This window comes from Bubalus bubalis, chromosome 10, assembly GCF_019923935.1.
Source record: "Bubalus bubalis isolate 160015118507 breed Murrah chromosome 10, NDDB_SH_1, whole genome shotgun sequence".
Lineage (NCBI taxonomy): Eukaryota > Metazoa > Chordata > Mammalia > Artiodactyla > Bovidae > Bubalus > Bubalus bubalis.
The window spans coordinates 10567942-10595189 of NC_059166.1; the positions used below are offsets into that span (position 1 = coordinate 10567942).

General features: G+C 39.0%; 1 protein-coding gene across 8 annotated transcripts in view; it reads right to left on the bottom strand.

Annotated features, from left to right (window-relative positions):
* Positions 1 to 27248, bottom strand: part of ARID1B (AT-rich interaction domain 1B) — a 429234-nt gene that overhangs the window by 293382 nt on the left and 108604 nt on the right. For all 8 annotated transcript variants that reach the window (XM_025294982.3, XM_025294980.3, XM_025294976.3 and 5 more), the window contains exon 3: positions 14872 to 15021. In XM_025294982.3, the coding sequence (XP_025150767.3) occupies positions 14872 to 15021 (150 nt within the window). The remainder of the gene's footprint in view (positions 1 to 14871; positions 15022 to 27248) is intronic.

Sequence of the window (27248 nt, forward strand, 5' to 3'; positions counted from 1 at the left end):
CTAATGCAAAGAGACATGAATACATTCCTCTCCCCTAAAGTCTAGCACTCTTGAGAAAAATCAGTCAGCAAGCCGAACCTGGTTCTGCTATCCTCACAGAGAAAAAGGTGGTCATTGCCCACACTAGCAATACAATTCTGAAAGTATTCTGATGTTTCAAACATCTACAGATAACCATCTTCCAGAATACAAATATGTGGAGCTTGTTACTCTAAGAATTTTTAAAATCAAAGAAATTAATGAAGGAAGAATTTTAATGCTATACATGTAAGTTATGTTTTACTTTATTTTATGTACTTCAGTAAATTGAAATGAGCATTAAAAGACAAATGAAGACAGCTGAGAGCAGCAAAAAGCAATCCAGGAAAAACAAAAATCCTTTCCTCTCTCTAGTGTCGGAATTTAAATATCAAGTGAAAAGAAATGTATGGATAAACATAATGGGCTTCAATGCTGCTTTTAACTGCATGACCTAATCCTCAACTGCATCCCTCAGTACCAGTGGGGGAAAGCGGGGGTGGGGGTGGAGTCCTCAGAGAGAAGAGGTTGAAGGGGCACCTAGAGACTCATATCAGGTTTGAGTTTTGGCTCCACCCAGCATCCCCACCTACCTAGGAGAAGCTTCCTCCTCCCTGCGCTGGCCAAGTCTGGGCAACCAGGATAAAGAATTAGACAACAGGTCCCCGGTGTACCTAAGGTTAGGGCATCCAGTCCAACCCCACAGCACCATCTCTACTGGGGATGGAGACAGAGACAGGGAAAGAGGGAGGGAGAAAAAAGTGAGGGGAAGAACCCAGAAAGCTCACCCCCTATTACAGCTACATTAGAAACAGGGAATGGTGTGGAGCTTAAATGATTTTTAGACCAAATCCTGCTCTTGGGATTGATATTTTTCCTCAGATTTCAATAAAACATATCTTGAACAATGTAAGATTTTCCTCTTTTATCACCACAGCAGACATTCACAGACAGCGGATCTGATCTTCTGCCCATTTCTAGGTAAGCCTGATATTTTGATGAGCAGCTGCTGGACAGCATGGAGCAGAGCCTAAATCAGAACCAGGCTGCACACAGGCTCCAGGTCTGCCTGTGGCTTTCAGGTTACTGTTTTCAGGAGGAAGCCTCTAATCACCTTTCTAAAAGTAAATTAAGTATTGAAAATATTGCTATTACCATATAATTCCTCATTGGCTTTATTTTCCTTTAATTCTGGTATTTGAAAGGAAAAAAAAAAAACTTTTTTATTAAATATTTTAAACATGACCATGAATGGCATTATCAAATTGTAATCCAACAGAGAGTCACAGTTATAATCCAAAGCATAAAAAAAAAGTAACTATTCAAAGTTCTCCATCAAAGAGCCAAAAATGCTTTATTACTGGAAATAATCAGTATTAAAAGAAAGAATTTTTCTCTTCCTTTTCCCCACTTCTAATAAAATAAAAGCAAAGACCCAGGCAGGCACAGCTGCATAGGCTAACCCTGATTTTTATAGCAAAACATTCATATCAAATTCTAATATTATCAAAATGCTTTTCTTCATTCTCCAGTAGTTTTTTCTATTTGTTTATTTAAGAAGCTTTCAGGAATAACAAGAACCAAACCAAAACACAAACACAAATATACACATGGAACTGGCCATTCTACATGAATCGAAACTTCGACGGCAGCAAATTATATCTATAGTATATTCAAAATCAGTGCTGAATTTTTAATATACTGTCCTGTCTCCCAAGGGAGAAAAAAGTAAGATAGAGAGGAAAAGTCATGTTCTCATTCCCATCTTCCTAAGCTCTGACCACCCCAGCCAAGAGAGAGCGAAGCAGGCTGCTGGTTCCAACAACCTGAGCACCACCTGAGCCCTCAGAGTGCCTCCAATCTGAGTAGAGAAGCAGTTACATGGTTGGTTACACAAGCCAACAAGTAGAAATCAAGTCTAGGAGCGGGCGTTGTTCAGACCTGAAAGTAACTTAAAAGTTTTCTCCTCAGATGCTCACAAGCTCTTCAAACATAAAAGGAAATACCCAGCCCTGGTTCAAAGCCTGACAACTAACTACAAACAAGGTCAGCAAGAGGGAGAGTCAGACGCAAAGGAAACTCCAGGCTTCACCAGCAATCTCCTTTAAAGCAAAGAGTGTCTTCATCAATCAACATTCTGAAAGTTTTTATTATCAAGTTAACTAAAAGACTCCTGTGTTAATATCCAAATCTAGGCAATTAATGGCAGCAAACTAAATGTCCTCATCTTTGCTCTGACAACAAAATCTTATAAAGCAAATGATGCAAGCACTTCTATAACTTAATACAGGCCTTCTATGCTTTTCTCCAAAAGCTGCAGAAAAGAAGTGGCTTATAAATGAACAATCTGTTTTATAAATAATAAGAACCAAAGATTAGGATAAGTAATAAGCAATAATAATAGGGAAATGTTTATTCCACAATGGATCAATGTCAATATGCTAATTAACATCTGAGCTCCTTCAGAGACTTCAAAGGCAAGTTATTAATTCTGAAGTATGCTACCCTCATGTCCAATATTATCACCTTTTTCCAAAACAATGCCCATTTGCCAAACACTTCGTTTACTGCATCACCTTTTGAAAAATTCTGTCCACAAAAATGTCCAAAGCAGTATTTTAGAAAATATAAACACTTGTTTCTACCTATGCACATACAGACTTCAGACTTCCACTTAACTATTTATTGAGCGATCCACTATTACAAGTGAATTGCTGAGCTAAAACTATTTTGTTTTAAAAAGTTATTGAACAGTTAACTTTTTATTTATTGAGCGATCCACTATTACAAGTGAATTGCTGAGCTAGAACTATTTTGTTTTAAAAAGTTATTGAACAGTTAACTTTTTATTTCATTCTTAATCACTGAGGAAAAAACAATGAAAGGCACCAGTCCCAAGCATAATTAATATGTTCCTTCTAACTGACCTTGACCCTGAAACCAATCTCAGAGTCTTGTTCAGTATCACTTCAGGGTTAGGCATTATCTTTGTTCTCACTAACAAAGAATTAGTCCTACCCTAAAATCATTTCTTCTCTCACCAGCAAACTCTTACTCATTCTCACAGACCTCCTCTGAGACACGTAGTATCACATCATGCCTTGAAAACACACTTCTCCCACTGTGCTATCATCTGCCTGTGTTGACCTTTCATTCAACTGGGAGTTCATTCCTTCACTTCAAACACAATGTCTTATTAATCACTGGATTCCCAGCATACAGAACATTCCCAAGCAAAAAGGGATTCAATATATAATTTATGTTTTCCTTTTTCTGTCTTCTACAACTTTTCCAATAAGCCTGAGGTTTAAAAAAATATTAAAAAACTAAAAGCTGTACCTTGAGAAGTACACATTCATAGTATACCCAGTATTTCTCTCAAGATTCTGAGATAATTCTATCAGTTGGAAAAAACTATACCTAAAAAGGTAAAGTTTGAAATTCTCTCACTGCTTTAACTGAGTCTTTTTTTTTTTTTTAAGATCCTGACACATCCTCTTTAAGTAAACTGAAACTTAATCTGAATGGAGTTACCTCCTACAAACCTTCTCTAAGGAAAGAAAGACTTTTTTCTGGCTATGAAAACAACAGTGTTTTTTAAAGCCATGGAAACGGTGTTCTGCGAGACTGCCAACTGTCACGGTCCTGGAAGCTGAACTGAGTCGGCACAAGACCACTGTCAGAGGAAAGGGTATTGACAGACAGTCTAGTTTCCATTCCAGGCGACTCCTTTCACATTACAGATCCTGGAACACTGCCTTCAACACCTAGCAGCTGCTTCCATTAATAGCAGTGGGTAGAAGATCTGGGAGAAACTTGTGCCACAATAAAAACATGACCTCTTCTTCAGCATCTCACAAGAGTACATCTAAAGTAGAACTTCAGTTAGAAGTAGAAGGGGAAAGATGATGAGTCTATAGGTACAAGGAGGAGACAGGAAGGTAATGAAAGTTTGCCAGGAGGGGATGGAGAACCAGGAAACAAACCTACACGTCAACTTTGTAGTTGTTGTTTAGTCCAACTTGTGTCCAACTCTTTGCAACCCCATGAACTGTAGCCTGCCTGGCTTCTCTGTTTGGGGATTTTATTATGAACCCAAAATGATAAAATGGAAACTTTAAAACAACAATAAAAGTTAAAATTTATGGCACTATAATTTTCTCTACTATACCAAATTATTAAATATTGGGTAAAGCAGTTTGAGGAAGTAAGCTAGGATAAAAAAATGCTTCCAAATGCATGAAACTTCTTCAAATAGCTTTTTTTTTCCCTAAAGACTCAAAAATTAACGCCTTCTAAAAGAAGGATATATCATCATGTTGAGTAAACAAAATGTTTGATGGTGAACATACAGTGCATTTATTAGTTAATCTCTTGGTCAACAACAGGAAGAATAAGGCCTATTGTTACTTACTGATTTTTACTGTGGTGTGTATTTACAAACTTAGAGGCCTCCACACTTTGGGGTAACACATTTCTTCTGTTCAACAACTTACTATTCTTACTTATTGATTTTTACTGTGGTGTGTATTTTATATACAAACTTAAAGGCCTCCACACGTTGGGGTAACACATTTTTTCTATTCAACAACTCTGCTGAGCATGTTATTTTAAATGTCCAATATTTTAATTTTACATAATCTCTGTTGTATGGTAATAAATCTCATCAACGGAAACCTTGTTCACAATTTTGAGTTCTTTGTGCAATATAACTATATCACTGTCACTTGCATCTGTTCACGGTTATTATATACATGCAAGCCGCTGACTATTTTACTAGTCTTCTAATGTAGACACATCTGAGCATTTACTTAGGAAAAACAGTATTTTATTATAAACTTTCTGTCCTTTCTATTACATGAATGGCATTATACTGATGTCTACTGAAATCTTGTATGTAGGAAACTCATATTGTGTATACATTTTATTTCAGAAAAAAATGAGGGACCCCAAGTTATTTGTAGTGATAAGATTTCAAGGGGGGCAGCTAGTTGTCACAAGGATAAGGAAATGTAATGAAATTTAAGAGTGTAAGGTAAGAATGCTAGATTGTCCCATGATGTATAAGAGAGACTGATCCAACAGATTATTGCACCACATCCCACTTTCATTCCCAAAGTCCCAGCATTCATTTAGATTTCAGTTCAGTTCAGTCGCTCAGTCATGTTGACTCTTTGCGACCCCATGAATCGCAGCACGCCAGGCCTCCCTGTCCATCACCAACTCCCAGAGATCACCCAGACTCACGTCCATGGAGTCAGTGATGCCATCCAGCCATCTCATCCTCTGTCGTCCCCTTCTCCTCCTGCCCCCAATCCCTCCCAGCATCAGAGTCTTTTCCAATGAGTCAACTCTTTGCGTGAGGTGGCCAAAGTACTGGAGTTTCAGCTTTAGCATCATTTCTTCCAAAGAAATCCCAGGGCTGATCTCCTTCAGAATGGACTGGTTGGATCTCCTTGCAGTCCAAGAGACTCTCAAGAGTCTTCTCCAACACCACAGTGAAAAAGCATCAATTCTTCGGTGCTCAGCCTTCTTCACAGTCCAACTCTCACATCCATACATGACCACAGGAAAAACCATAGCCTTGACTAGACGGATCTTTGTTGGCAAAGTGATGTCTCTGCTTTTCAATATGCTATCTAGGTTGGTCATAATTTTTCTTCCAAGGAGTAAGCGTCTTTTAATTTCATGGCTGCAGTCACTATCTGCAGTGATTCTGGAGCCCAGAAAAATAAAGTCTGACACTGTTTCCACTGTTTCCCCATCTATTTCCCATCAAGTGATGGGAATGGATGCCATGATCTTCCTTTTCTGAATCTTCATCAAGAGGCTTTTGAGTTCCTCTTCACTTTCTGCCACAAGGGTGGTGTCATCTGCATATCTGAGGTGATTGATATTTCTCCCGGCAATCTTGATTCCAGCTTGTGTTTCCTCCAGCTCAGCACGTCTCATGATGTACTCTGCATATCAGTTAAATAAGCAGGGTGACAATATACAGCCTTGACGTACTCCTTTTCCTATTTGGAACCAGTCTGTTGTTCCATGTCCAGTTCTAACTATTGCTTCCTGACCTGCATATAGGTTTATCAAGAGGCAGGTCAGGTGGTCTGGTATTCCCATCTCTTTCAGAATTTTCCCCAGTTTATTGTGATCCACACAGTCAAAGGCTTTGGCATAGTCAATAAAGCAGAAATAGATGTTTTTCTGGAATTCTCTCGCTTTTTCGATGATTCAGCGGATGCTGAAAATTTGGTCTCTGGTCCCTTTGCCTTTTCTAAAACCAGCTTGAACAACTGGAAGTTCACAGTTCATGTATTGCTGAAGCCTGGCTTGGAGAATTTTGAGCATTACTTTACTAGCGTGTGAGATGAGTGCAATTGTGAGGTAGTTTGAGCATTCTTTGGCATTGCCTTTCTTTGGGATTGGAATGAAAACTGACCTTTTCCAGTCCTGTGGCCACTGCTGAGTTTTCCAAATTTGCTGGCATATTGAGTGCAGCACTTTCACAGCATCATCTTTCAGGATTTGGAATAGCTCAACTGGAATTCCATCACCTCCACTAGCTTTGTTCGTAGTGATGCTCTCTAAGGCCCACTTGACTTCACATTCCAGGATGTCTGGCTCTAGGTGAGTGATCACACCATCATGATTATCTGGGTCGTGAAGATCTTTTTTGTACAGTTCTTCTGTGTATTCTTGCCACCTCTTCTTAATATCTTCTGCTTCTGTTAGGTCCATACCATTTCTGTCCTTTATTGAGCCCATCTTTGCATGAAATGTTCCCTTGGTATCTCTTATTTTCTTGAAGAGATCTCTAGTCTTTCCCATTCTGTTGTTTTCCTCTATTTCTTTGCACTGATCACTGAGGAAGGCTTTCTTATCTCTCCTTGCTATTCTTTGGAACTCTGCATTCAGATGCTTATATCTTTCCTTTTCTCCTTTGCTTTTTGCTTCTCTTCTTTTCACAGCTATTTGTAAGGCCTCCCCAGACAGCCATTTTGGTTTTTTGCATTTCTTTTCCATGGGGATGGTCTTGATCTCTGTCTCCTGGACAATGTCACGAACCTCATTCCGTAGTTCATCAGGCACTCTATCTATCAGATCTAGGCCCTTAAATCTATTTCTCACTTCCACTGTATAATCATAAGGGATTTGATTTAGGTCATACCTGAATGGTCTAGTGGTTTTCCCTACTTTCTTCAATTTAAGTCTGAATTTGGCAATAAGGAGTTCATGGTCTGAGCCACAGTCAGCTCCTGGTCTTGTTTTTGCTGACTGTATAGAGCTTCTCCATCTTTGGCTGCAAAGAATATAATCAATCTGATTTCGGTGTTGACCATCTGGTGATGTCCATGTGTAGAGTCTTCTCTTGTGTTGTTCGAAGAGGGTGTTTGCTATGACCAGTGCGTTCTCTTGGCAAAACTCTATTAGTCTTTGCCCTGCTTCATTCCGTATTCCAAGGCCAAATTTGCCTGTTACTCCAGGTGTTTCTTGACTTCCTACTTTTGCATTCCAGTCCCCTATGATGAAAAGGACATCTTCTTTGGGTGTTAGTTCTAAAAGGTCTTGTAGGTCTTCATAGAACCGTTCAGCTTCTTTAGCATTACTGGTTGGGGCATAGACTTGGATTACTGTGATACTGAATGGTTTGCCTTGGAAATGAACAGAGATCATTCTGTCGTTTTTGAGATTGCATCCAAGTATTGCATTTCAGACTCTTTTGTTGACCATGATGGCTACTCCATTTCTTCTGAGGGATTCCTGCCCGTAGTAGTAGATATAATGGTCATCTGAATTAAATTCACCCATTCCAATCCATTTTAGTTTGCTGATTCCTAGAATGTCGACATTCACTCTTGCCATCTCTTATTTGACCACTTCCAATTTGCCTCGATTCATGGACCTGACATTCCAGATTCCTAAGCAATATTGCTCTTTACAGCATTGGACCTTGCTTCTATCACCAGTCACATCCACAGCTGGGTATTGTTTTTGCTTTGGCTCCATCCCTTCATTCTTTCTGGAGTTATTTCTCCACTGATCTCTAGTAGCATATTGGGCACCTACTGACCTGGGGAGTTCCTCTTTCAGAATCCTATCATGTTGCCTTTTCATACTGTTCATGGGGTTCTCAAGGCAAGAATACTGAAGTGGTTTGCCATTCCCTTCTCCAGTGGACCACATTCTGTCAGACCTTTCCAGCATGACCCACCCATCTTGGGTGGCCCCACAGGCATGGCTCAGTTTTATTGAGTTAGACAAGGCTGTGGTCCTAGTGTGATTAGATTGACTAGTTTTCTGTGATTATGGTTTCAGTATGTCTGCCCTCTGATGCCCTCTTGCAACACCTTACCGTCTTACTTGGGTTTCTCTTACTTTGGACGTGGGGTATCTCTTCACAGCTGTTCCAGCAAACTGCAGCTGCTGCTTCTTACCTTGGACGAGGGCTATCTCCTCACCCCCGCCCCTTCTGACCTTGAACGTGGAAGAGCTCCTCTAAGCCCTCCTGTGCCCGCACAGCCACTGCTCCTTGGAGGTGGGGTTGTTCCTCCTGGCTGCCGCCCCTGGCCTCGGGCGTGGGGTAGGTCCTCCCAGCCGCCACCCCTGGCCTCGGACGTTGGGTGGCTCCTCTCGGCCGCTGCCCCTAACTTCGGATGCGGGGTAGCTCCTCCCAGCTGCTGCCTCTGACCTTGGACGTGGGGTAGCTCCTCTTGGCCGTGCCTGCGTTGTCGCAGCCTGGCATTCTCAGCCACTGCTCCTGACCTCGGACGTGGGGTAACTCCTCTTGACCTCCTCCTCTTGGGCATGGGGTCCTCCCGGCTTCTGCCCCTGACCTCGGCCATGGGGTAGCCACCCGCACTAAATGTGCCGGTCGCAGCCGCCCACAGCTATTTGTCTAAGCCTAGAACCCAACTCCATTCTGCATATAAGAACAAAGTATTGTTAAAACAACTTTATACTGAATTTTCCAGGAATAAAACTACCATCATGTACGTTGAGGGAAGATTATATTTTATTTCAGTTGGACTTTGACCAAGAGCTGCTCTCTGTCTTAGAAGATGGAATCTCCCCATTGACAACCCTAGCTTGACATCCAGGAGGCTGATGCCACACTCCTCTATCAGCCTCATGATATGGCTGCCAGGTCCACATTGACACCATGCATACATGCAAACATTAATTTCACAAGCCTTCAGTGCAGTCATACCCAAGAATCTAGTTAAATATATAATATTTTATTACATACTACTTTCACTTTTCGATACCAGTTAGTGCATTTTTCTGACTTGTTTAAAATTTTGCATAGTAACAGAGTTTCCATGGATTTTGTGTAGGTAACATATTTTTTATAACATATTCTTTATATTTCAAAAGAAAAAGGAGGCAGTAGGAAAGTTTCATTTTGGTGAAGGACAGGGAAGTCTGGCATGCTGCAGTCCAAGGGGTCACAAAGAGTCGGACACAACTGAGCAACTGAACAACAACAACAAATTAATATGTTCTAACTTACGTATTAAATTGCAATTTATATAGTTCTAAATTGTATAAAAGACATCAAATAAACAACTAGAAAACAGAAAAGAGTACCAGTTCCAGCAGTGTGGCAGACAGGATACTGTAAATGTCTATAACTGAAATAATGAAAACACTGGGAAACGTGTCTTTTTAAATGGATCACAAACCTGGAATGAATATGAGTGAAACCAAGAACACATAAAATAAACCAAGAACATGGAAAGTAAGAGAGCAATAGAAGCTGAATTCTGTTACAGATTTTATCTTTCCATCTGATGACTATACAGGCAACAGAAGAAAGGAGGAATCTAGGGCCGCCAAAAAGGAGCAAAATATGAGACAATACCTCTCAAATAAACAAGGGACTAAGAAGGGCTATATCCATCATGTATGAGCATTCACTAAAGAGAAAAGAAAAATACCTGTCTTGAACTTGATACTGAGAGGTAGGAAGAATTTTTAAATGACTCCTTTGAGAATTAGCATCCACAGGCTAACCATGACCAGAGTTTCTGGTCAAAATTAACACTTAATGGTGCACTCTATAAAACCTCAAGAAGAGAATTCCATTTAAAATGGTCCCAAAGGCCATACCACCTGAACCCACCAATCAATCTTAACACCATTTGTTGTAGGACAACAAAATACTAGGGTGTATATCTCCTGATGTAATACTCTCAACAGCATCAGCTGTGAAGTATTCAAATCATATCGGTCAGTAACGATGTGTAACATGCCACTCCAAACTTAGTGGCCTAAAGACAGCAGCATGTATTAGTCTCACAGATTCTGTGGGTGAGTAATCTGGACAGAGTCCAAAGGGGAAGGTCTATCTTCATCATAATGGCTCTACGCCTCAGCTGGAAGACAGCTGATGGTCACCAGACAGCCTGGGGCTGGAACCACTGGAGGCTCTTTCTCTCAAAAGGAGGGTCATGGACCCCTCCACTAAACAGAAATGCTAAGGACATAACCTAAATGCTGAGGACATGATTTACAATAATCACAAATAAAAATGTTTAACTTCAAGCCTGTGGATCTAACTGCCAATTTACAGGAAACAGAAGGGCTGGATGAACAAATTAAGCCACATCAAGGGAAACCACCCAGACAAAGCCATTTCATAGGAAAACCAACTCAAGTTTTTTTCAACATGCCAAGAGGATGAATGGGAGTGGGTAAGACAGAACTGATCCAGAAAAATGATGTAAGGATCAAATCAATGTATTAACAGTCATTTGAATCTGGCTTGAAACGAATGAACTTTAAAGGCATTCTGATGACAATTGGGGATATCTGAATATGGCTAGGTTAGTACATGAAGGAACTTATGCTGGTATGTGAGTGTTCATTCCATTATTCTGTTTATCACTCTACTGAGATCTCTTTATATAATAAAACTTTAGAAAATAAAATACGAAATATGATTCCTAATTCCTAGTGTCCACAAGCAACTGGCAAAAGCATACACCAATCCTTCTGAGGGAATAAAACAGAAACCCAGGTCTCAATAAAACAGTCTTTAAAAAATGAACGAAGGGAAGTAAGAAAATTCTTAGAACTAAAAGAGAATAAAAATAATGCATAACAAAATTTGAGAGACTTAGCCAAAGGAATACTTAAGAGGAAATTTTTTAATCTTCTGTTTGGCTTCATCAGACAAAAAGTAAGACATAGTCAAAGTAAAGCACAGAATTTAATTAAACTTATAAAAAAGAGACCATGTAAAAATCCAGAAAATTCTTAAAATCATGCTACTGGAACATGTATAGGTACTCTCATACATCAGTGGTTGGAGTATAAATTGGTACAACCCTTGAGAGGAACAATCTAGCAAAATTACAACCGCATGTACCCATTGACACAGCCTGGAATTTATCTGACAGATACACTTGAACATTTACGAACTGACACAAATACAAAGCATCACGGCAGAGTTGTTTGAACTGCAAGTTACTAAAAATAACCTAAATGCCCATTGAAAGAGAACTGGTTAAATATATTACGATATGTCCATAAAATGGAATGAAGCTATAAAAAGGAATGGAGGATGGCTTTACTGCTACTTTGCAAAGATCATAGAAAATATATTTAAGTGGGTGGGGAAGGGGGTGATAAAGAAGAGAAGAATGTTTATAGTATATTATGGTGTACCAACATTTGTGTGAAAATAGAGCTAACAATCAGAGAAGGCAATGGCACCCAACTCCAGTACTCTTGCCTGGCAAATCCCATGGGCGGACGAGCCTGGTAGGCTGCAGTCCATGGGGTCGCTAAGAGTCGGACACAACTGAGTGACTTCACTTTTACTTCTCACTTTCATGCACTGGAGAAGGAAATGGCAACCCACTCCAGTGTTCTTGCCTGGAGAATCCCAGGGACAGGGGAGCCTGGTGGGCTGCCGTCTATGGGGTCACACAGAGGTCGGACACGACTGAAGTGACTTAGCAGCAGCAGCAACAGAGCTAACAATTAAAATATGGTATTTTGCTTCTTTGTAAGGAAACTAAATAAACATAATAAAGTGGTTATCTAGCAAAGGGTGAGCTTGCTGCTGAGCTAGGCAAGAGGAACTGTGTTGGGAGACTAGGATCTGTATCATTTCCTTGTACTTTAAAATTTTTGACACATGGGAATGTATTGATTATTCAGAACATTACACATTAAAAAATGTTAAAGAAACAAAGGTAGGTATCTTAATGGAACTCTAAAATTAACTTTTGCATCATTCACATTAACAAAAGACACAAAGTAATACTTTCTGATGATCTCCTAGTTCAAAAATCAACAGATTATGCATGCAATGTCTAGAAAGAAAAGGAAAGTCTACAGGAAGGAATGCTCTGTCTGTCATGAAACATTGGCTTCTTAAGTCAAAATAGTTGAGTTTCTTCGTTTTTTAAATGTGAACTCAGTATTAAAAATTCTTATTAAAAGTTAGATTGATTTTGAAGATATTCTAGTGGTTATTTTTACTTTGTTTTGGGATAGATTGGGGGGGAGGTTGTTATTCTAGTTTTGGAGGTACTAACTATATGGAATATGCTAGATGTCATTTCCAAGATAAACTTCCCCAATCTATATAAATATCTAACTCCCTAAAAATCAAAACTGTTCCTGTAAAACCAGACCCTCTGATTGGGGTCCCTAAATATCTCTGATTTCCACTTCTTTGTCCCAAAAGAAAAAAATATTTAGACCTTCTATAGTGAAAACGAGAAAAAAAATTCCAATATACTTTGGGAAATATTTGACTTTCCTCAGAATATACCAAAATTAAAAAAAAGTATTTACATCAAGTCATTTTTATACAGTACTTCCTGACATATGGAGAAGGAAATAGCAACCCATTCCAGTATTCTTGCCTGGAGAATCCCATGGACGGAGGAGCCTGGTAGGCTACAGTCCAAGGGGTCACAAAGAGTCGGACACGACTAAGCGACTTCACTTCACTTCCTGACATATACTTTATTGTATTCAAGTTAATAAAACAATGGTAGTATCGCTGAAAGCATAAAATAGATCTAAACTAAGCACATTTGAATTGTACTCATTAAAATAAGATTTTACCTGTAGTATGCTTTAAATATTTAAATATAAAGGATATTAAATAACTAACTGCCATGTAGAAGAAGACATCAGTGAATGCTTCATAAAGGAAGTAAATTTTGAACTTGGTCTTGAAGGAAATGACAGGCACTCAGAATTCTTAACCAAATTGGTTTTACAATCAGATTCATTTTCACACACTGAAGTAAAATGACTAATGCAATATCTCTGTTGAGTCCTTCTTAAACTTTGTTAACATGACAAAACATTTTGTCTACAGAGAAGTTCAATAAGGCTCTGAAAGCCCATAAAAAAATCTTTAACTTTATATATTATAAACCCAGATACCAGTCTCTCACTTAAAAAGAAATGGTATTATAAGTTATTTAATTTTCCTGATTTTAATAAAAGAACAGACTAAATAACTTTGAAATAATGTACATTCCTACATCTATAAATTGCTTTAAATTTTGCAAAGTGAAAGCGAAGTGGCTCAGTCGTGCCCGACTCTTTGCCACCCCATGGACTATAGCATCCGTCCATGGCTCCTCCATCCATGGGATTTTCAAGGCAAGAGTACTGGAGTGGGTTGCCAGTTCCTTCTCCGGGGAGCTTCCCAACCCAGGGATCGAACCCAGGTCTCCCGCATTGTAGGTAGAAGCTCTCACTGTCTGAGCCACCAGGGAAGTCAACCCATATGCAAAACACAAGATTCTATAGCCTCTTCAATCTCAGCTGTTACACTGTTTTGTTTAAAGCTATAAACTCTTTTTGGAACTCTTAAATAAAAATCACATGGAAAAAGCCTATGAAGAATCCAATAAAATCCTTAAGAAATCAGCTGAATTTGTTAAAATTAAGCTTCATATATTTATATATTTTGCCTAGCATCAGCAATCACTCCAAGCTGTCTAGGAATCATTTTGAAGACTGAACAGTCAGTGCCACTGTATTCCCCTATCTTCATCACCCCCATCCACAAAAAAGAAAGAAGAGAGGAAAATACAAAATGCAAAGTTACAATTTTATGCTTATGACTGAAAGTGCTATGAAAGTTCTATTTTAATTCAGAGTACAGGTCCTGAGTTCATGATGCCTTTTAATATCTTTGGTGACAATCTCTAAAACAAGATGAAACTGAATCACTGTACCCAAAGCATATGTACTATTTTTCAACAAATCATGTAAACTGAAATATGTAGCCCAATAACCTCAAAGAGTATTTAATGAGGCTAATTTAAACTAGAAACAGTTTAACATACTCAAAGTACATGATTCCCTTCAGTATTTTAATATATTGTAATTTAAGTGATTATCTGTTTATAAACTAGTTTAGGAAGAATACTGCCAAAGGCAACAATGTTTTTGATACAGTAGCACTTACCATTAAAACAAATCAAAAGAAAGCTCAAGATAAACACACCATGTGTGCCAACTAGCAAGATTAAATGATCAATAAAACCATTTTCCTCAATAAGCCTCAACAAAGTGACAGAGCACTTTCTTGAAAGATTCGGAATACACATGACAAAGAACATGTAATGACTGACGTTTTCTGCTGTCACTAACCGGTAATGTAAGAAGCTATTAAATTACTCATTCTTCCCACCCTTCAATCTCAAACATCCATTCTTAAACAAACATTTAGGATATAGTTCTACATTTTCTCAAAACTTCATTTTTTCCCACTGAGAACAGAAATTCTCTAAGTGGGACAGGAAAATGTCTCAGAACCCGGGGTGGCCTTCGAACACAGGACAGAGGCCTGGTGACCAGGAATGTGCTCACCTGCTGCGGCTGGTACCTCTGCTGGGACTGGGAGGGCAGATATGGCGCCTGCGGGGGAAGGTGCGGAGGCTGCGGCTGCTGGTTGTAGTAAGGCTGCTGGCCCTGCTGGCAGTAACCGCTCACACCCTGCTGTCCGTACTGAGGTGGCATCTGTCAAGAGTCAAGACGAGCAAGTGAGAGAAAGTCTAAACATGCAAATCAATAAAATCAAATATGGTTTTGATTCAGCAACGTGAAGTGGGTTTTTTGCTAAGCAACTGAATTCAAATTTTTAACATTCTCTCCATTAGATAAATCGGTCTACTGCCTTCTCCTCACATACTATCAATGAAGACAAAAGATAATTTAACTCTGCTTTAAAAAATACTGTTGGGGGCCAGAGTGAGGCACTCCGCCCATGGCAAAGGTCATGAGGAAGGAGGCTCGACATACGCAAAGGTGGGATCGAGCCTCAGGAGTCCCCCTGGAAATCCTCGAGCATCTACCCCCATAACCAGAGCCTGCCTACTACTTTGTGCTCTCACCTACACCTCTGACTTTATGGGGGGCTGTCCCCCACCACCTCTTTCGGAGAAGGAGTTAACTTAGAGCTCCAGTTAATAAAAACTCCTGGACGTGACAAGAGTGTTTTAACCTACAAACTCCTCTGAAGGTTCTCTGGCCTGCCTGACAGGCTTGTCCGGCCACATGTGATTGCTCACAGCCTCCCAACCGTGAGAGGCACGAGATGCTTTAAACCTTCTAAAAACAGGTTCCTTAGAAAAGTTAGAAAACTATTAGTATAAGTATAATGGACTGATTAGAAATTGTATTGGTGAAGGGTTTTTCATTTGTTGAGCCAATGTTTGTTGCTAAGTCTCCACATCCCCTGCCCTTACACACATTAATGAATATATAGAAGAAATAAGTATTAACCTTTGATATTAATCACGTTAGACCTCAGGCTAAGTAAATTCTTTCCTTAACTAAAACCCACTACACCCTCACCCTATAGGAATGTAACGTTATTTGGGTGGCGTTTGTTTTAAGAATAATCACCCTTGGAGAAATAAGTGTCCTGGTTGACTGACCGCTGTCACAAGGAGAGGGTCATAAATTGTCAGCAGGCCCCCTGGCCAGAAGATGATGTAACACCCCTAAGACCTCTGTATACATTTGTATGAAGCACCTGACTTTGATAAAAGTCAGGACTGCTGACCCCACGTGACTTTTGTATAACACCTCAGTGTATAAAAACAGACCCTGGAAAATAAAGAATTGGGATTAGTTTCTCGACATACTGGTCTCCCCATGTCGCTCTCTCTCTCACTCTGGCTGAGTCTCCATCTGGAGCGCAGAACCCGCCATGCTTACTAATTATGCCTGGGCTTCTAAGATCCGACCGGGGAGGCCTCAGTGTCTCCTCTCCTTCGGGAGAACGGAAGGACGCCTGCAGTCTACGTAAGTGGTGCAAACTTCTTGTCTTGAAGTTTTATTGGTCTCTCGCGTAAACCAAGCTACTCAGCCTCTTTTCTCTACTGAATTTTCCTACTGAGCTATCCTCATTCTATTACTCTTTACATCTCTAATTAATATCTAATTGAAGCTATTGTATCCTGATCCTCGCCGACGCCGTCCCCACTTCGAATACCCTGGATCAGTCGGGGCTGGTCCCCGGCAAAATACTTTATCAGATATCAAATACTGATAATTTCACAAAAATCCAGAGGGGGTAAAAAGCTCCGAATACTGACATCAAAAAAATTGCTTCTGCCAAGGAAGTCAGAGAAAGATTATACTAATCCATTCTTATGCAATACACAAATGAAAATGAACTCCAGTTCAAGATCCCTTACTAAAATTTTGTAGGATGCTTGTGATTTGGGTACACGTTGGTTTCAAGGAAGGTCAGAATGCCTCAATTACATTTTAGCAAATACCAGTTACATTAGCAATTCCATTTACTATTTTTGCTAAAAAGAAGCAACACTGCTTTACAATAAAATGAAACACATTTAGAAAACAATACTATGTATACCAAACAACGTAACTATCAATATTCATAGCTATACAAGAATATTATTTTCCTAGTTGATAAACAGTCAATGATGTAAAGTGTCAAAGTGTTAGTCACTCAGTTGTATCCGACTCTTTGTGACACCATGGACTATAGACCTCCAGGTCTATAAACTTCCTCTGTCCATGGAGTTTTCCAGGCAAGAACACTGGAGTGGGTTGCAATTCCCTTCTCCAGGGGATCTTCCCTACCCAGGGATGGAACGATTCTTTACCATCTGAGCTACCAGGGAAGCACTTAGCTGGAAATACCCAAGATATAGACAGAATGACCTAAAATGGGTCTTCTCCATTTCTAGTTACATGAACCTAAAAAATATTGAAATTGCTCAAAGAGAAGTTCTTCCTCATGCAATAAATATACCATTGATGATATTTCCTGATGTTCTATCAAATCAGAAATCTATTGACACATTTTTTTTTCCCTAACTGAGAGAAAGAATAGGAGAGGAAAAGAAAAACAAGGTATCAGAATGGCAAAAAGCACTCCTGGGACAAGAATGGTGAAGTCACTGTTAATACCACAATATAGTTCATTTGAGAAATCCAAGAACTTCATCCTCATAAGCCTATATACTTTTAAGAATTAAGTATCAGTTCCAGATATACACTTAAAAAACAAATTGACTACAGAATATTGAATGAGAGGGAAAAAGAGTAAGGAATATATTAAACATTTTGCCTCTAAGACCAATTAGCACAGTAATTTGTAATATGTACTATGAAGTAAAAAGAAAAAACTGCAAAATGCTAAAGTTCATACTCCTTTTGACCCAATCTAGATTATTTTCAAACTTCTAGCAACGGTGACAAAACATTTGGCCACAATGACTTACAAATGCTTCTCATCACACAGATCCTAAGTTACTAGAACAGACAAGTTTGTACTGAAAACCATTCAACAGCACAGTTGAATTCTTTGCTTTTATTTATTTTACAGCTTGATGTCTCATAATGAATGTATGTCCCTGCCATGAGCCAAGCCAAAGAATTTCCATAAAATACAACTCCACATGCTAGAATACCATATACTACCACAACACATATCCTTTCGTTCAACACCCATATGTTTGATTTGATATCTAATACTATATTTCACACGAGCATCTTTGCAGTTTGATTTGAAGCAGTTAGGGTAACACTTTGCCAGTGTTAAAATGACTGTAAAGCTCAGTCAACACAGCCAGCAACTCCCCTATGAATTGCACTTTAATATGTTGACTTTCTGATTTACAGAAACCCTTAAACACAATATGGAAGTGTTGTTTCAGGGCAGGGGGTGGGGGTCCTCTATTTTCTAAGCAAGACAACAAGAGGACATATTGCATTAGTCTTCTAACACTAGAGCAGCCATGAGCTTACTACATCCTTTAACCACCTATCCCAACTCTGAAAAGCGTGGAAGCAAGGCAGGTGCAGGTGAGGCAGGTAGAATGGGTGGGGACGTAAGCAATTCCACAATGGATCCGTAGCAACAATCTGCTGACCCCAATAAATGTCAGGGGGAAAACCATCAAAAGCACCTGCTTGGGAGATTTTGTTGCTGTTTTCCTCAATTAAAAATCTACTTGTTATCCTTTTAGATACATGGTCTCATTATGTGGTACTAACTAACTGGCATCTAACCCTCTGAGAGCCTGGGATAACTTATAACATGGTACAGGTGGGCTATAAGACCTGGGGCCTAGAGCCAAGCAACTGCATGTGGCCCACTGTCCTTACATGGGAGACACAACTGAATAGAGGTAACTAAAATGCTCATCTACCTACAGAATTTCTGTATTAGCAATTTATGAAACCTAAATCCAAGTCCTCCTATACCTTAGTTGTGTGAATATGATCAATCACATAATGATATCTCTTACATCTCCATTTGCAAAATGGGGCTACCTCTTCTATTGATTCCTATTAATATAATAACCAGCAATATTATAATTCTACCTGGAATTCTACACATATTCTATTATTATTTATTAAACTACAAGTTGTAGCACTATCTCTAAATACTAATTATTAACTGTTACCTTTAAAAACCAATTTCTAAATATAATACCTCAATTGTCAGGAACTAATGTCTTAATTTTTTAATGATCAATAATGTTTTGCTTTAAATCAATTTAGATGTAGGGCTTTCAAAAATCTATTAGATGCTTTTCTGACATTTTAAACCAAACAATCATTATTAAGAAACATAAACTGAAGAACGGAGCCATAAGACAAGGAATGCCCCAGAGCCAACTCCAAAATTTGTCTGACCAAAGCTCAGAATAACTCTGGCCCCGCACTGCTGGCTCCTCACATGCCATCAAGGCATTCAGCCACTTCTTGTCACTCTGACCTCCATCTTTAACAGACTCTGCTGAGGACAGAGAAACCTACTATACTACACTGTCATGAAGGCCTGAAGGGCCAGTCCATGAGTGAAGTACATTTTACTGTCTCAATTTTGTGAAATCAATTTTGGCTACTGTGAGTCTTTATTTATCTCTTACTTCATGAAAAAGCTGGCTTAAAGCTCAACATTCAAAAACCTAAGATCATGGTGTCCAGTCACATCACTTCATCGCAAATAGGTGGGAAAAAGTGAAAGCAGTGACAGATTTTATTGTCTTGGGCTCCAAAATCACTGTGGACAGTGACTGCAGCCATGAAATTAAAATATGCTTGCTCCTTGGAAGGAAAAGCTCTGACAAACCTGGACAGTGTATTAAAAAGCAAGACACCACTTTGGCAACAAAGGTCTGTGTAGTCAAAGTGATGGTTTTTCCAGTAGTGATGTATGGATGTGAGAGCTGAACCATAAAGAAGTCCGAGTGCCAAAGAATTGATGCTTTCAAACTGTGGTGCTGGAGAAGACTCCTGAGAGTCCCCTGGACTGTAAGGAGATCAAACCCGTCAATCCTAAAGGAAATCAACCCTGAACATTCATTGAAAGGACTGATACTGAAGGTAAAGATCCAACAGTTTGGCCACCTGATGCAAAGAGCCAACTCACTAGAAAAGACGTTGATGCAGGGAAAGAATGACAACAGGCGGAGAAGGAGACGACAGAGGATGAGATGGATGGATGGCATCACTGACTCAATGGCATGAGTTTGAACAAATTCTGGGAGATAGTGAAGGACAGGGAAGCCTGGCGTGCTGCAATCCATGGGGTTGAAACGAGCTGGATATGACTTAGCAACTTAACAACAATGAAGATTACTAAACTGTTGCATTCAAGTGAAATTTAACCAAGAGTTACTGAGTTTCAGGAACTGGGTACTGAAAATTGAGGATACAAAGCACTTCTGTCTCAGATGCCATTCCTTCCCTGACCGGCCTAAACCACCATCGTTCTCATGCCATTTCTGATTCTATTTTACCACAGGGGAGATTATTAGATTTAGTCAGTTGACCTTTGATGTGTTCCTGTTTCTACTGTTTGTCTTCATCACTTGACTACACACTCCTATATCCGTGGTATGCCTCCTGGAAGAGGGCCCGCCACTCAATAAATGGTTGTTGGATGAATAAACGAATGCCGTTCAATGGATTATTAAATAAAGTTAGTATTATATAAAATTTTAAACTAAGGATGGAAAACATTATAAAACTGAAATCACTTGTACCATCCAAGTCTTTGATACACATATGCTCAACCTAATCTAACAAACAAACACCCCAAACCTCATACTTACAGCAGCGGAGAAGCCTTGATCATTACCAGCTAACTCTCTAGGGCATTACCACCCAGGAAATGTACTGGATATTTATCACTAAACTAAACCAAAAGGAAATCTCCAGAAAATGCCTACGATGCCTAATTGTTATTTAAAGATAAGAAAAACAAAAATTTCTCTCATTTCTAAATAAAGAGGATTTTGAAGTGGAACATGAGTACGCGATCATGCATGCTCAGTGGTGCCTGATTCTTTGCAATCCTGTGGACTGCAGCCTGCCAGGCTCCTCTGTCTACGGGATTTTCCAGTCAAGAATATTGAAGCAGGTTGTCATTTCCTTTTCCAGCAACGTGTGCATACACAGTAACAAAAAAAGTTATCTTAATTTTCAAAGAAATGTGAATGCTTCCAAATAGTATTAGAGAGGGAAAATATAGCTAAAAATCATTCATTTACTATAAGTATTTGCTTTAGGAAACTACTCTGATAAAGGATATGATCAATAACTTTCAAATCTCTGTATCATGTTAAATGTGCAGAATTCCAGGCTTCATTTTTCATTTTACTTTTTACCCTGAACTCTGTTCATCCTTCAAAACTGAAGAAATAATAAGGTTTATATTCTCATCCTCTTCCTTCCTAAAGAAGTTTGATAAAAAGGGTCTCCCCACTAAGTTTCAAGGTGCACTTGCCTAAAACCTAGCAATTCACTTTGTAAATGCATCCCCATGAAACACTCCCATGTGTCCCAATAAGGATATTACATTGGACACTATTTACACGAGACAGAAAGAAGACACAATCTAATTCCAGAACAGTAGGTAAATGAGAAAAATAGATTTTGCTATAGTCATACATGGAATTCTAATCATAAAGTGCACAGTTTAGAGGCATCAAGTAGATTTACACCATTGTGCAACCATCACAACTATTCATCTCCAGAACTTCGCCATCCCCAAATAAAATTCTATTTCCATTAAACAATAACTCCACTTGGGCTTCTCTAGAGGTTCAAACAGTAAAGAATCTGCCTGCAATGCAGAAGACCTGGGTTTGATCCCTGGGTCAGGAAATGCCCCAGAGGAGATAATGCTACCCACTCCAATAGTCTTACTTGGAAAATCCCATGAACAGAGAGGCCTGGCAGGCTACAGTCCATTGGGGTCACAGAGTTGGACACTACTAAGTAACTAACACTTTCACTTTCAAGGTTCACTCATGTTATAGCATGTTTCAGAATTTCATTCCTTTTTAAGGTTAAAAAATATTCCATTTTTAATGCAAACAGTATTTTGTTTATCAAGTCATCCATCATGGACACTGTGTTAGTCGCTCAGTCACGTCTTACTCTTTGCGACCCCATGGACTACAGCCCGCCAGGCACCTCTGCCCATGGGATTCTCCAGGCAAGAATACTGAAGTAGGTTGCCATTCCCTTCTCCAGGGGATCTTCAGATGCAGGGATCGAACCTAGGTCTCCTGCATTGCAGGTAGATTCTTTACCATCTGAGCCACCAGGGAAGCCTCAAGGGTAAAATAAAAGGGTTCAAAACTAAAAGGGTTGTTCTATCTTTTGATTACTGTGAATAGTTCAGTTCAGTCATTTAGTAGTGTCCGACTCTTTGCAACCCCATGGACTGCAGCACACTAGGCTTCCTCTGTTCATCACCAACTCCCAGAGCTTAATCAAACTCATGTCCATCAAATCAGTGGTGCCATCCAACCATCTCATCCTCTGTCGTCCCCTTCTCCGCCCACCTTCAATCTTTTCCAGCATCAGAGTCTTTTCTAGTGAGTCAGTTCTTCACATCAGGTGGCCAAAGTGTTGGAGTTTCAGCTTTAGCATCAGCCCTTCCAATGAATATTCAGGACTGATTTCCCTTAGGATAGACTAGTTGGATCTCCGTGCAGTCCAAGAGATTCTCAAGAGTCTTCTCCAACACCACAGTTCAAAAGCATCAATTCTTCAGTGCTCAGCTTTCTTTAAAGTCCAACTCTCACATCCATACATGACTACTGGAAAAAACACAGCTTTGACTAGACGGATCTTTGTTGGCAAAGTAATGTCTCTGCTTTTTAATATGCTGTCTAGGTTGTGAATAGTATTGCTGATAAGTATAAGCCTTGTAAGTACTGCTTATAGTATTAATAGTATTGTGAATAGTACTGCTATGAAAATAGGCATACAATTATCTGCTCAAGCTTTTACTTTCACTTCTTTTACCCAGCCCAGAAGTAGAATTGCTAGATTGGTATTGTACTGGAAAACAATCTTGAGAGTCTTGTGGACTTCAAGGAGATCAAACTAGTCAATCCTAAAGGAAATCAACCCTCAAATATTCACTGGAAGAAATGCTGCTGAAGCTAAAGCTCAATACTTTGGCCACCTGATGTGAAGAGCCAACTCACTGCAAAGACCCTGAGGCTGGGAAATATTGAGGGCAGAAGAAAAGGGGGCAACATAGAACAAAATGGTTGGACAGGATCACCAACTCAATGGGCATGAATGTGAACAAACTTCAGGAGATGGTAAAGGACAGGGAAGCCTGGCATGCTGCAGTCCATGGGATCCCAACTTAGCAACTAAACAGTAACAACAATAATAGTAGTTCTATGTTTAATTTTTTGAGAAATTGCCATACTGTTTTGCATAGCAGAATACCATTTTTAAATTCCTGCCAGCAGTGCACAAGGGTTCTAATTTCTCCACATCCATGACAACATCTGCTTTTTGTTTGTTTTTGTAATAGCCATCCTAATGGGTGTGAAGTGGTATCACACTCATTACAGGTTTGCTTTTCATTTCCCTAATGATTAGTGATGCTAAGCATTCTTCTCAAGCTTATCAGTTATTTGTTTATTCTCCTGGAAAACTATATTCAAGTCTTTCACCCATTTTTTAAATTGGGTTGTTAGTTTTTCGTTGTTGTTGTGTGGTAGGAGTACTTTATATATTCTGGATATTAATCCCATAAATGATACATGATTTCCAGATAGTCTCGCCTCTTCTGAGTGCTGCCTTTTTGTTCTCATGATAGTGTCCTTTCATGCATAGAAGTTTTTAATTTTGATGTACTCCAATTTATCTTTTCTTTTGTTTCCTGTGCATTTGGTTTCATGTCCAATAAATCACTGCCAAATTTAAAGTCATAAAGCTTTCCCCTATGTTTTCCTCTAAGAATTTTACAGCTTTAGCTCTTATGTTTTTAGGTTTGACCCATTTTGAGTTAATTTCTGTACATAGTGTAAGGTAAGGGTCCAACTTCATTCTTTTGAAAGACTTCTTATTCTTACTCCAGTATGTGTCTTAAGAAGAACCGTTTGGCTTGGTATCTATACTTTCCTCTAGAACTATATTACATGTACACAATCAACACACTGTATATTTATATGAAATTCAAAATCAGGGAAACTTATTTATAGTGTTAGTAGTCACAACAGTGGTTATGGGATAAGAGGACTAGATAGAAAGAGGGATGAGCAAACTCCTGGGAGGAACAAAAATATTCTGTATCTGAACTGGTCTGGTAGGTTCAAAGTTGTACATTGTTTGTCAAAACCCATCAAGTCATACATTAAGATCTGAGCATTTCATTGTATGTGTATCTTTAAAATATGTACATACACTTACTAACAAAGAAGGTATCCAAACTTTGTCAAACTTTTGACTTCACATTTTTTATAATGTATTTATGTCAAACCACTTCTGCTTTACTTAGGCCTAGATATAAGTTTCCTATTTGATAATAAAAGAGTAACTATTTCGAGATGCTTAACAGGGAGTTTTCATATTTTCAGTTTACATAATTCTAACCAACTCGATGAACATGAGTTTGAGCACACTCTGGGAGTTGGTGATAGACAGGGAACTGCCTGGCGTGCTGCAGTCCCATGGGGTCACAATGAGTCAAACACAACTAAGCAACTAAACTGAAAATATTACATAGCAATTAATACTGAAATAATTGCAGTGAGTATGTAAATTCAAATATTTAATAAAAGTCACAATATATATGGGCTTCCCTGGTGGCTCAGTGATAAGAATCCTCCTGTTAATGCAGGAGACAAAGGAGATGGGAATACAATCCCTGGGTCAGGAAGATCCCCTCGAGGAGGAAATGGCAATCTGCTCCAGTATTGTTGCCAGGATAATCCCATGGACAGAGGAGCCTGGCGGGCTACAGCCCATGGGGTCACAAAGACTTGGACATGACTGAGCATGTACTGCGTGCACAATGCACAATGTATAGAAACAGTATCTCTTTAACTCAGAATTCTGCTTTTGAGAATTTTACCTTAAGGGAAAAATATAAAACAAGTATGCAAAGATATGTGCAGCAAAAAGGTCACCACAGCCCCATGACAGCACCCCCACTCAAGAGCGAAACAGCCTAAATGGTTAAATGAACATCAAGAGAGGCTGGTTTAGAGGAGGAGGGTAATGATATTTTATTCAATGAAGTATCACAGAACCATTAAAATGAATGAATCTTAATTGTACATAATATGTATTGAATAGGAAGAAAGCATGTCCATGGATTACTGAGGAGGGACGTAAGGGGTAGCAGGTTACAAAACCATATACGTGCATGAATGTGTGATTCACTCCTGTCTCATTCTGGGATCCTATGGACTGTAGCTCTCCAGGCTCCTCTGTCCATGGGTTTTTCAAGGAAGAATACTAGAATGAGCTGCCATTTCCTACTCCATACATACATTTTTTTTTAATATGAAAATTTGTATATGAGTGGTGAGTATAGCATTAATAGCCCAGAAGTATATACATCAAATGTTATGTATCATTTCCTAAGCCAACTCTGAGTTTTTCATGATTCTAGAACTAAAGGCAATTTCTTTTGGATTAATTATTGCTGCCTTTCTAAGAATTATCAGAAAAGTATTATTATTATAATTTATACAGCAGATAGCCTCTTAATTTTTGTTTTTGACTGTAAATTTGAATTCTTCCAGGCACATTCTACAAAAAAGGAAAGCAAAAAGCACAGGAAAAATCATGAGCTCATAGCAGCTACATTTTAGTCATTACTGTGGCAAATTCTACTGGCTTCCAATTTCACAGAAAGAGTAAATGCTATTTTTCATACAAAAGAGACAGACTGAAAAGTCCCCACAGCAAGGAATTTAGATGCTGAGTCTATGTGTGTCTGAACAAATTGCAAGAGAAAATTTTATTATGTCAACATGTCCAGTCAAAAATAATGTGTTAGAAGGTAATAAAGTTTACAAGGTCAAAATCCTATAAATGCTCCGCAATCTACCTACAGTCCTTTAAACTAAGTTCCCAACTGGGACTTTTAAACAATTTAGGTGCTTTTAAAATTCACTTTCTTATTATAAAAAGAAAACTAAATCTTGTCCTTAAGCTTGCTTGGTGGGGGTGGGGGAAACTCCCCAATTCCTGAAATTACTCCTTCATGCTTGAAAACTGCCAATCAAATGTACACAGAATATTGACTGTTATGCACTTTTCCTTCAGATTTCGTCCAGTTTCCCTTGAGTAACAGAAAAAAGACAACGTGGCGTTGGAAGAGTGGGCAGAACAGTCCAGGGTCAAACAGTGTCTAAACTCCAGCAGAACAGGCTTAATGACCAATCACACAAAGGAGCTGGTTACACAGTTCCCGTTGCTATGGAGCCCACTTCCATTTCTGTCCATGCCCTTGTTCCTAACAGATAACTTCTGGACCATAAACACTGCTGTTGTTTAACAGGCTGAAAAATAACCAACATATCTGGGCTGCTTTAGCCCACTCCCTTAGTGTAAAAAAATTTTTTCTACTTCGTATCAGAAAATAAATTTACTTTTTGGTTTGTGAAACTAAATTGAAAAGTTCTCATTTGTTATCAGCAATAGCTCTTCTCATGATAAATTCTGTTTTCTAAAGCTTCCTTATCAGGTACACACAAAATAAGATTATAAACAATGAGAATAATATACATATAATCTCTCTTGGATTGTCTTTGTAATTATTAATTACCTACAAAATTTCACTGCTTATTCTAAGTCCAACTGCTCTATATTTAGCCAATCGCAGCTTAAGTGAATACCAGGTCAGACCAACGTTTTGCACAGTGAATACTCTACGTGGCTGTGGGAACTAGTGGCAGTGCCTTTCATGACCTCAATTTCCAGAAGTCAGAGATACGTCCTCAACAGCCTTTATTTCCTCTGCATAATCACTATTCTATTATCCACAAATATATTTATACTCTTCTTAAATTAATTTATATTTCTAGTCCAGGATACCTCTTGAGGGTAACAAGCTCTGGAACATTATTATCCATTTTGTAAAGTGCTACATCCTTCAGTTTTCATAAAACGAACTCCAAGCTTCAGAGTGTCCGCTGTCCGCTAATGCTACTACCTGGAACTTGATCAACAAATGTATGGTCAGTCAATGCCAACCAATGCCTTCAAATCTCCTCAATCAGAGACTCCTTGTCAACTGCTTTCTGCCCTCAAGTCCCTTGATTATTTTCATTGCCTCATCTAAATTGCTTTCACTGTTAGCCTTCACTGTGGAATAGCAGCTAAAAGAGCATAAATGATTCCAAAGGCACAGCAAGCATGGCTGTACACAAAAGTAAAATCACTCTTGTATTTACTTTTAAAAAGAAACCTCTACTACAAATTTTGTA